The sequence below is a fragment of the Pseudorca crassidens genome, chromosome 15 (assembly GCF_039906515.1).
Source record: "Pseudorca crassidens isolate mPseCra1 chromosome 15, mPseCra1.hap1, whole genome shotgun sequence".
NCBI classification, from domain to species: Eukaryota; Metazoa; Chordata; class Mammalia; order Artiodactyla; family Delphinidae; genus Pseudorca; species Pseudorca crassidens.
In genome coordinates, this window is record NC_090310.1 from 44,080,115 (window position 1) to 44,091,246 (window position 11,132).

At 51.8% G+C, this 11,132-nt stretch overlaps 1 protein-coding gene across 1 annotated transcript; it reads left to right on the forward strand.

Moving 5' to 3' along the window:
* The first annotated feature begins 3,549 nt into the window (after nt 1–3,549).
* On the forward strand, nt 3,550–6,802 carry CSTL1 (cystatin like 1). Its single transcript, XM_067705150.1, has 3 exons — nt 3,550–3,775; nt 5,961–6,064; nt 6,719–6,802. Exons 1-3 carry the CDS (start codon nt 3,550–3,552, stop codon nt 6,800–6,802), a joined length of 414 nt encoding a protein of 137 aa, XP_067561251.1.
* Nucleotides 6,803–11,132: the final 4,330 nt, after the last annotated feature.

The following is an 11,132-nucleotide window of genomic DNA, read 5'->3' on the forward strand; positions in this document are numbered from 1 at the left end:
CCTGAAAGTATGGGATACAGAGACTATCGGGCTTGGTGCACACAAGGAGGTGCTGGGAGAGTGGAGCCTGGGTGGGGCGTGGAAGCTCCGTGCCCCTCTGCACACACCTGCCCCACGTGTCTCTTGCATCTGGATGGTGTCTGTATCCTTTAACATATCCTTTTATAATAAACTGGTAAACCTACGTAAATGGTTCCCTGAGCTCTGTAAGCCTCACTAGCAAATTAATCGAACCCGACGAGGGGGTCATGGTGACCTCCGATCTCCAGCCGGTCAGTCAGAAGCACAGGTGACGACCTGGACTTGCGGTTGTCCTAGAAGTGTGGGGCGGGAGGCATCTTGCAGGCCTGAACGCTTACCCTGTGGGGTCTGATGCCGTCTCCAGGTAGATGGTGTCGGAATGGAGTTGAATTGTAGGACATCCAGCCAGTGTCACAGGGAGTTGCTTATTGTGGGGAAAACACCCACCTATTTGGGAACCAGAAGTGTCAGAAGGTGTGTTTAGTGGGAGTAATAAAGGATATTCATGGGAAACAAAGACATAGTAGGGGAGAAATGGGTTTTTCCTACACAGGTGGAAAGCTGAGTTTTTCCTTTATACCGTTTTTCCCCTTTCCCGTAGAAACGTCCAGAGACCCTCCTTTTCCTAATCCCATGGGTATGCCCAGGTTCCCTGTTTGCCCTGTTGATGGATGTGATCGGGCCACTTCCTCTGACTTCATGGACTTGCCCAGGCCGTGGGTTCCCCCGTATTCCCCGGACATAGCCGTGTCTTCTCTTTTCTTCTCACTGCTGGACACCAAGGGCTCCACTGTCCCATGACTCCACGAAGCAATCAGGCCTCATACTCTCCCTTTCTATGGATTTTATCAGTCTCAATATTTTTCTCTTAATTTGTGGACAGAGGCCCCTATTCCCACCGTGTTTCATGGACATGACAGGCCCACGGTTTCCCCTTATTTTATGGACATTAAGTTGTTGCCTTCCCCCGCAGCGTGTTCTAGCTATTTCCCCTTATTCCATGATCTTAACCAAGCCCCTGTTTCCCCTTCTACCGTGGACATGACCAAGGCCCCAGTCTCCCCCTCAACTATGGAAACAATCCGTCCTCTGTATTTTCCCTCTGATTCATGGACGTGGCACTGCTGCCGGATTCATCTTTGCCCCATGGATGTCATCCAGCCGCTATTCTTCCCTTTCCACGGACGGGACCAGGATGCCATTTCCCCCTTAGTCCGTGATCATGCCCTGCTGCCTCCCTGCTCCTGGGGAGAACCGTAGCCCTGCTTTTTCCTCATTCCACAGGCATGACCGGGACTCCTACTTCTCCCTTAGGTATAGAACTGATGGGGCGTCCTATTTCCTCCCATTTCCTCCTGTTTCCTCGGATGTGTTCATTCCCCTTCTCCCTTTCCTGGGACGTGACCAGGGCCCCTGTCCTTCCCTTGTTCCATGGATATAAGCAGCCTCCGGTTTTCCCCTAGTCATAGTGTGATAGGCTAAATAACGTCCCTCCACAAGATATTCACATCCTAACCCCAGGAACCTGTGAACATAATCTTAAATGGTAAAGAAGGACTTTGCAGAAGTGATGAAGTTCCAGATCTTGAGGTGGGCAGACATCCTGGATTCTCCAGTCAGGCTCTGAGTGTCTCCCCTCTATCCTCATTAAGAGGGAGGCAGACAGGAGCAGGGAGGCCACGTGACCACAGGGGCAGAGATTGGTGTGATGAGGCCACGAGCCAAGGACGCTGGCAGCCCCCAGAAGCTGGAGGAGCCAGGGAACAGATCCTCCCCTGGAGTCTCTGGGAGAGGACGGGCCCCGCCAGCACCTTGATTCTGGTCCAGTGAAAATGACTTCAGACTTCTGGCCTCCAGAACTGCAAGAGAATACACTTCTATAGTTTTTTTGATGTTGTTGTTGTTTCTATTTTTTTTGCGGTACCCGGGCCTCTAACTGCCGCGGCTTCTCCCGTTGCGGAGCACAGGCTCCGGACGCGCAGGCCCAGCGGCCATGGCTCACGGGCCCAGCCGCTCTGCGGCATGTGGGATCCTCCCGGACCGGGGCACGAACCCGCATCCCCTGCATCAGCAGGCGGACCCCCAACCACTGCGCCACCAGGGAAGCCCAATAATTTTAAGGCATCAAGTTGGTGGCGCTGTGTTATAGTAGGCACAGAAACGAATACACATGACCCTGTGCTCTCAATTTTCTTCTTATACCACGGGCGCTTCAGTGGGTAGAAGTGTGTTACCCCCCAAATATATGGCCATGTCCTGACCCCTAGTACCTGTGAACGGGAACGGACCTGGATACAGAGTCTTTACAGAGCTAATGAAGTGAAGGATGTTAAGATGAGATTATATAAGACTGATGTTCTTTTTTTTATATATATATTATTTATTTATTTATTTATGGCTGCATTGGGTCTTCATTGCTGTGCGGGCTTTCTCTAGTTGTGGCGAGCGGGGGCTACTCTTCGTTGTGGTGCATGAGCTTCTCATTGCAGTGGCTTCTCTCATTGCAGAGCACAGGCTCCAGGCGCATGGGCTTCAGTAGTTGTGGCAGGCAGGCTCAGTCGTTGTGGCTCACGGGCTCTAGAGCGCGGGCTCCGTAGTTGTGGCACGCAGGCTTGGTTGCTCCGTGGCAGGTGGGATCTTTCCGGACCAGGGCTCGAACCTGTGTCCCCTGCATTGGCAGGTGGATTCTTAACCACTGTGCCACCAGGGAAGCCCCAAGACTGATGTTCTTATAGGAGAAAGATGAGACAGATTTGAGACCAAGATGAGACAGATTTGAGACGTTTCTACGGGAAAGGGGAAAAACGGTATAAAGGAAAAACTCAGCTTTCCACCTGTGTAGGAAAAACCCATTTCTCCCCTACTATGTCTTTGTTTCCCACACCAAGATGGTAAGAGCTAGTGCTGGGGTGCAGGCACAGTGGGATCCAGCAGGCTGAACTCTGTGGCGAGTGGGTGGCAGAGATCCAGTGTCTAGAGGAAGTACGGAATAGTGGATGGCCGGGCTGGACGGCTGGAACCCACTGTAGGTAATGTGGAATGTATCCTGTTCAGTGTCCCTGATTCCTTGCATCCCAGTTCAAACATTACCTTCTCCATGGCCTTGCCCGAGTCCCACAAATGGGCCTTCTCTGTCTGATACACCAGCTCTTCTTGCCTGTGGGGTCTGTTCTGGGGGCTTTTGTCCTCACTGGGTGTGAAGGTAACGAGAGGGTCTTGCCAGCCTTGGTGGGTGTTTAGAAAGCACACTTGCCTCAATCACTGAAGAACCCAAGGGGCAAGAAAGGTGAACGAGCTGACGGCAGGTTGGGCAGCTGCGCGGGAAGACTTCCCCGGCTGGTCCTCTGGTCAAGTCATGGGCAGGACCTGAAGGAAGGGGTTGGGGCCTCAGTCTCTGTTTTATGGCAGGCGGGCATCTCCTGGGGAAGCCTGCGTGGCGACGGCTGCGGGGAGAGAGGGTGAGTGGACGAGGCTGGCACCTTTCTACCTGGAAGGCCCAGTGGAGAGGAGGCTTCTGAGGCCACAGAGATGGGAGCTGGACCCTGGGGGAACCCTCTGCTGCTGCTGGCGGCCCTGGCCCTGGTGGCCAGGCTGGGTCAATTGCAACAGTGGAGCGGCTTCCAGGAGTCCACGAGCCCAAAGAACGTGAACTCCACCGTCGCCTTCTTCATGGAGACGTACAACAACAACAGCGATGACTCCTACCTGTTCCGCATGGACCAGCTGCTCCGAAGCCAGGTGCAGGTGAGAGCGGGTGAGCAGGGCCTCGTGGGCACAGGTGTGCCTCCCAGAGAAGACCAGGGGGCACCTTCCTGGAGCAGGGTCGTTCAGACCCAGAGCCGCCTGAGCACCGAGGTTACTCTCATTTGAACAGAAATGTCCCCGAGCTCCTCAGCTGCTCTTCCGAGGGAAGAATCGCTTTCATTCAGAAATTTGCCAGAAGGACAGCAAAGGAGGATGGTCTCGTCTCCTTTATTATTCCTCTCATTTGGCAAAACTTAAGTGTTCTCTGTATGTTCCCCTCAGCGATAGTTTTTCCACGTCCAGGGTTGTAAACTCTGAGTCTCGATGTTCTAGCCGTGTCCTTCAGGAAGCTGGAATGACACAGAGGACCTCTAGCAGGGTCCTATAGGAACCTGGAGGTACACGTCATCTCTCATTTTGTTTTACATATAAAGTTTCTCTGAAATACATCAATTGAAGGATAACAGAGGAAAGAAAAGTTGTTGAAAAAACACTTTTGTTGGTCCAACCTGCCCTCAAGGTTAGATAGTAAACTATATGAGTTAGGAAAGAGGCAATAATGCATCTTTGTTCAATTAACTGGATTTGGAAAAAAAACTGACTAGGAGAAAAGGGTTCTGGCCAGAGAGAGGGACGACAGGAACACAGAAACCAGCCACGGTGGGGCAGGGTAGGCGGGCAGTGCTAGTGTGACACTAAGGGGTCTCACAGGGCGTGGACAGCAGCCTGTCTGCCTGAGTCACACACTCTTGCTGCAAGACGGCGGCTCGTGGCGCCAAGGACATTGAGGTGACATGGCCACAAGGTGGCGGTCATCCACCAAATTCTGCCCAAGTTGGCATTTTCTCCCCCATCAGTCTTTGGGGTGAAGCTGGAACCCAAGGAGGCCAGTCATGTGGAGTTGGTCCGTTTTCACTAACAGTTAACAGAAATCATTGTTTATAAGCAAACTTTTGATGTCATACAGCTGGATCAGAGGACAGAGCGAGTGCACCCCTGGGTAGCTGGGTGACGATCGCCTGCTGCCACGTGATTGTGTCCGTCTGTACTTCACAGAGGGCAGGGAGGGGATGCGGTGGCCGTCTCTGCTGGGCTCCTGGTCCCCCTTCTGGGTTTGACACCCAGCTCCTCCTGATCGTGGAGTCTTGGTCAAGCACCATCCATACTCTCCAGGCCTCAGTTTCCTGACCTGCAAAGTGGGCAGAATAAGAGTGAAGCGGCACCTGTGAGAACATTTGTATCATCATGATTATTCCTATTATTATTTAACTAACGAGGCTAAGACTGAATAAGAAAACACTGTGCACTCTGAAATGTTAGTTAACTTTGCCACCAGTGTTTTAATTTCTTCACGCATGCGGGGTGTGCTGAGGGTCAGTGTGAAACCTCTGGGCACCAGGCCTGCAAGCTGGATACAGCCGTCCTTCGATGGAGAGCCAGAAGCCCTGCATCCTGAGGTCCTTCCAGTGGCTGCTGGGACCAGGGCGGTGGTCCTGCCCCAGGCCCCTTCCCCTGCTGCTCTGCCCTGAGGTTTTCTGGGGGGCTGTCCTCCCGGGGGCCACCCCAGAGAGTGCCCAGCCTTCTCACTGGTTTGACCACTGACTTTGGGACAAGGCAGCGGGGAGGGAGGAAGAGGACAGAGGCAGAGCCCAGGGAACTAATGAGGCTCCATCCATGCATTTTGAGGACCCTTCTGCAGACTAGGGGGTACGATGGGGCCAAGCTGCCTCCCTGGTCCCAAGGATGCAAGGGAGACAGGTGAGAAGCCACCTGTGGCTGCAGCAGTGGAGCCGGTGCAGAGCAGGGACCGGGCTCTGCACATGCTGGGCGCTGACCGGGGACCACTGAGCATCCTCCAGCAAGGAGAGGAGGAGGGAATGGGGACAGAGGCTCCTGGGACTTCACTCTACAACCCAGCTCCTCCTGGGGAGCATCAGCAATGCTTGGAGTCAAAACTAACAGCCCTTTGGGACTTCCCTGGTTGTCGGTAGGTAAGACTCTGCACTCCCAATGCAGGGGTCCCAGGTTCAATCCCTGGTCAGGGAACTAGATCCCGTGTGCATACCGCAACTGAGTCCACATGACACAACTAAAGATCCCATCTGCCACAACTAAGACCTGGCGCAGCCAAAATAAATATTTCAAAAACAAACAAACAAATCTAATAGCCTTTGCTTCTTGGTACCTGACGACAGGTGTGGAATACCTAGTCACCGTGAAAATTAGCCGGACCAAGTGCAAGAGGAACAGCACGAACAACTCCTGGTGCCCCATTCAGAGCAAGAAGAAGCTGCAGAAGGTGTGTGCCGGCAGCTGTCTGAGAAGGCGCTCCGGTCAAGGGGGGAATAAACGTTTTACAAGGAAACATGGACAGGATGTCGGAAGCTGGCAGCCGTGTGGCTGGGACAGAGTGAGGACGCAGCCCCAGGGCTGCCTGATGCCACCGGTGGTGCCTGGGGCTGGGAGAGGGGGAAGGGAAGCCCTCTGACTGGGTGTCTCCCCACCCTGCACTGGCACAGCCCTGGCACCAGGCCTCACGGCTGCTGGACACCTCACCAACCTGACACACTCCCAGACCCTTAGATGGAAGCGGCTTTACCTTCCTCAGGGACCTTGTTCTGTCTGGGCTGCACCGCTGGGTCCATGTGGGTTGTCCAGTCACCTCCTTGCCTTCCAACCTATGTCCTCCTTCTGGTCCCTCCTAGCAGCACCTCCTGCAAGCTGGCAGGTGCAGGAGGACTGGGCGGGGGGGCCCAGGGTGACATTCCTGTGCCGGCTTGGCTGACCCTCTCACCCCCAGCATGTGCCAGTGAGTAGATCTGGCCTTGCCCACGTGTCAGCCTGGGTCCAGACTCGCCAGGCAGGGGCTGGTGGTGGAGGCAGGAATTTTTGTTGCCTTCAAAAAAAATATTTCCCTGAAAGCTGATTGTCCGTTTTCTTTCTCCTTCCACAGAGTTTCATTTGTGATTTTCTGGTATATACTGTGCCCTGGATGAACCATTACCAGCTGTGGAACAACTCCTGTCTGGATGCCTAGGTGCATATGTGCAAAGGTCCTTGAAGAAACGTTGGACGGTCATGCTGTGTGCTTTGCACTGTAGAATCTGAAAGGCCCTTGAATCCCTCATCAGGATCTCGGAACACGCTCACACGTGCATGCACACTCACAGCCACCCAAACCTCACACGTGTGCACTCACACACTCATGCCCATAGTCAATGGTCTTTAGGCGGCCGATGTGGTTGGAGCAGAAGGTTGTTAGTCCTTTGGGGGAAGCTCATCACTTAGTTTCTACCTCCAGCCCACATCTCTGAGGCTTTTCACGAGTCAGGTACATCTTGACTCTGGCCTGAGCTTGGAGAGCCCAGGTTCTGTCCCACGCACGTACAACTCTGTGACTGACACCTGTCTTTGTGAGTGTGTCAGGGGTCCCCACGCCCACCCTCTGGCTCAGGAACTCACTAGGAGGATTCCCAGGACCTGGCAGGTGTACAGTCATACTCAGGGCTGTGAATTTTACAGTGAAGGATACAGGACCAAATTAGCCAAGGGAAGAGGCTCGTGGGGAGAAGTCCCTGAAACCAGGGTCCCCTCCGGGGGCAGCCACACAGGACATGCCTCATTCCTCCAGGAATTAGACAAAGTGTGTGCCGGGGAAACTCCCCAGGGACACAGTGCCCCAGGATTTCACTGGAGCTGCTCACATAGGCAGCCTCTGCCCTGCATGTACCGAAATTTCAGATTTCTGGAAAGAAAGCAGGTGCCAGCATAAATCCCATTGTTTGTATAAACATTGCAGACCTAGTGAGGCCCTCTTATCACTTAGGGCAAGTTTTATATCGGGAATGGTTTACCGTCCTAGTTCCCAGACTCCAGCCAAGGCCGCCTTTGCAAGCAGGCCTTTCCGAGGACCCTGTGTCTTGGGCTGGCCGTGGGATGGTCTTCCTGACAGAGCTCTCCAGCCGCTCACGGGCTCACTGCTGGTGGAGTGGGGCCCACGGTGTCTTCCGTCATGTGACTCACAGTCAAGCAGAGAAGGTGTGGCCTGGACCACACCCAGGGAGTGGCTGTGGGCTGAGATGCGCCCCCAGACCAGCTGGCCTCCTCCCCAGGGAGCAGTCCCACCATCAGTCACACTGGCAACTCGAGAGAGTGTTTCCTGAGGGGGAAGAGTAAACACACAAACCAGAAACTCACATTTGCCAGAGGGGCCTGAGGCAGAGCAGAGGATGGAGGTGAAGGGTTAAAGGTGGTAAAATTCTTGTGCAAAAACGAGGGAAGCTGGAAGCATCTGGTTTTGCAAATCTGACGTCACTGGGGGCTGCCCGGGGGCCTGGTGCTGCCTGCTGCCCTCACTACCTCACTTGACAACCCTATAAAGGGGCAGCTTATCTCCACGTCACAGGCCAGGAGCCTCCAAAGGAAACTCTGTCCAGATCCTAACATCCCAGCCGAGGCTGGCCTGTTGGCTGAACTTCTAGAAATGGAATGTAAAGGAAGGTAAACTTTCTCTCAAACTGGTAGAATACTGACACCAGTAGACCAAATTATATATACATAATGTAATATCTAGGCAACCACTAAAAAGGCTATGCAGAGATACACTCAAAAACAGTATAGATCCGTGCAAGGGGAATTCTTAAAAAAGTGTTCAAGAAACTCACAGGAAGAATAAAGAAAACACAAATAAAAAGCAGAGGGCTTCCCTGATGGCACAGTGGTTGAGAGTCCGCCTGCCGATGCAGGGGACACGGGTTCGTGCCCCGGTCCGGGAGGATCCCACGTGCCGCTGAGCGGCTGGGCCTGTGAGCCGTGGCCACTGAGCCTGCGCGTCTGGAGCCTGTGCTCCGCAACGGGAGAGGCCACAACAGTGAGAGGCCCACGTACCGCAAAAAAAAAAAAAAAAAAAAGCAGAGAGAACGGAGAACAGATAGTAAAATAGACGTAAGCCCTGACATGTTAATAATGTCATGCATGGTATGTACAAACCACATGTAAATTGTCTAAACAAGCCACTTAAAAGACAGATAGTGATAGAGTGGATTAAAAAAGTGACCCAACTGTCTGCTGTCTACAAGAAACTTACTTTAGATATAACAATACAGGTAGGTTGGAAGTAAAAAAGTGAAGGTTATATTATGCGAACATTAATTGAAAGCAGGAGAGCCTATATTAATATCAGATGAAGTTGACCTCAGGGCAAAGACTATCACCAGGGATAGAGGCGAACATTACGATACATCTACTCTGAAGAAGTTTGACAGTTTCTTTAAAAAAAAAATCCTAAAATATACTTTAGCGTACAAGTCAGCAATTGCATTCCTGGGCATTTAACCTAGAGAAACGAAAACTTAGGTCCACACGTGAACCTTCCAGGCTTGTACGTAGAAGCTTCATTTGTAATAGCCCCAAACTTGAAAACAACTAACACACCTACAATGGGTAAATAGGTAACTGTGGTACTAAGGATGCTGTGGAATGCCACTAAGCAATTAAGAGGCACACACTACTGATGCATGAAACAACTTGGATAGATCCCAAGGGCATTGTGACCAGTCTCCAAAGGGCACACACCGTATGATTCTATTTACACAACATGTTTGAATTGCCACAGTAATAAAGATGGAGAAGTGAGTGGTTGCTGGGAGTTTGAGATGGTGAAGGAAAGGTGTGACTACAGAGGGCTTAGTGCAGAATGTCTTCGTGGTGGCGGACACACAAATCAACACATATGACAAAATGACACACATATACACTGTACGGCGTCAGTTTCCTGCTTGTGATATTTTTCTGTAATTACAAAAGATGTAACCATGGCGGGAAGCTAGATGAAGGGTACAAGAGCCCGCTCTGTACGCTTTGCAACTTCCTGTGAATCTGCATTTCAAAATAAAAAAAAAGTTTCAAAAACCCACTGGGCTGAGAAATCCAAAATCAATGAGCACAAATGTCCTACCTTTCCTTTATTCTCCCCTCCCACCCTCACCTCCAGACATAGCAACCAAAGTGCCGGAAGAGAGCTGCATGGCTGGTTAATATTAAATTATACTGCTGGTGCCCGTATTCTTACGAATCCCTGTCTGTTTGAATATCTGCTTTGTGTTAGGCATTGTGTTAAGCAACTTACAAGCATTATCATCATTAATTTTTGCAACTCTTCCAAGAAATAGGTACTGTCATTCTCGTTTAAAGATGAAGAAATTGTAGGTTAGCATTTTCCCAGACAGTTGGCGGAGGGAACTCTCACCTGGGTCCCACCTGAAATGGGGTCCTGAGGACTCCGGAACTTTCATAGGGAGAGTAGAAGTTGAAAAACATTGTTCTTTCAAAGCTCCAGCCTTCTCCAGCTGGTGGGGACGTGGGTGGCCGCTGTCAGCTCACGATTCACCTGTCCCTTTGGTGTTCTGCCCGTGTCCTCTCACATCTCATCCTTCTGTGCACACCAGCTCCAGATTCCAGCACCTGTGCCCTGTCACCTCTGGCTGTTTGCTCTGCCCTCGAGCCACCCCAGGCCAGAGGTTCCAGGGAATTAATGCCCCACAGGAGCTGTCCTGCAGCCAGTAACTGGGGATAAATGTCCCAGCTCCCTCTCTCTGCCGGTCGATGGATGCTGTGTGTGCCGGTGTGTTCTCCAGAGTCCCTGGGATTCCCCTGCGATATTAAACCCCAAGGCTTTTGCCCGAACTCTTGCGGATGGGCTCGTCCTTTCCCTACTTGATGTGAACGAGGGCAGATGTGACCCAGTGAACTGCTAGCACCGTCTTGAGACCACATGGAGGAAGTCGAGGGGAGAGCTGAGCCTGATGACATTATTTGAAACACTGAATCAAGCTGGTGGGTGAAGGATGCTTATTCCTCACTGCTAATGTGACATCCATGAAAAGGACACCACTTTAATGCAGCATTCCTGGTTTCACTCTGCCCTCGATCATTCCCCTCCTGCAGGAATTCATCAGATGGGTCTGTTTGGGAAGAATAAACAGGGCGTTATACCCATGTCCTCCTCCTCTCACAGGCGCCCACGTTTTCCGTGCCAATTCTGGGAGAGGAATCTCTCTGGGAAGAGACCAGCTCTGGTCCAATGTTGCTGATGCTGGAGGTGTGAGTCTAATTCTGGAGTCTGGTATCAGAAAGTGCACGTGCCTGCAAAAATAAGGCACATCTCCCAACCTAGTTCTTACCAGCAACAAAGGCCCTCCTATTTTCAATTACTTGCATTATTTCTCCTTGTTTCCCCTTGCTTCACACTTCAGGCAAGGAAGATTCACTGGGTCCCTCAGAGATGTCATCACAGACATTCTTGCCAATATCTCTTAGCTGTTCATTTAAGTAATTAGAGCATCCTCCCTCGTTCTCCTTCTCCCTTT

What these genes read in the sequence shown, in the direction of transcription:
- CSTL1 (XM_067705150.1), top strand. Translation starts at nt 3,550, where the DNA reads ATGGGAGCTGGACCCTGGGGGAACCCTCTGCTGCTGCTGGCGGCCCTG. An exon ending in CCAGGTGCAGGTGAGAGCGG is followed by an intron (nt 3,776 to 5,960) that starts GTGAGCAGGGCC and finishes ACCTGACGACAG; the next exon opens with GTGTGGAATACCTAGTCACC. An exon ending in GCAAGAAGAAGCTGCAGAAG is followed by an intron (nt 6,065 to 6,718) that starts GTGTGTGCCGGC and finishes CTCCTTCCACAG; the next exon opens with AGTTTCATTTGTGATTTTCT.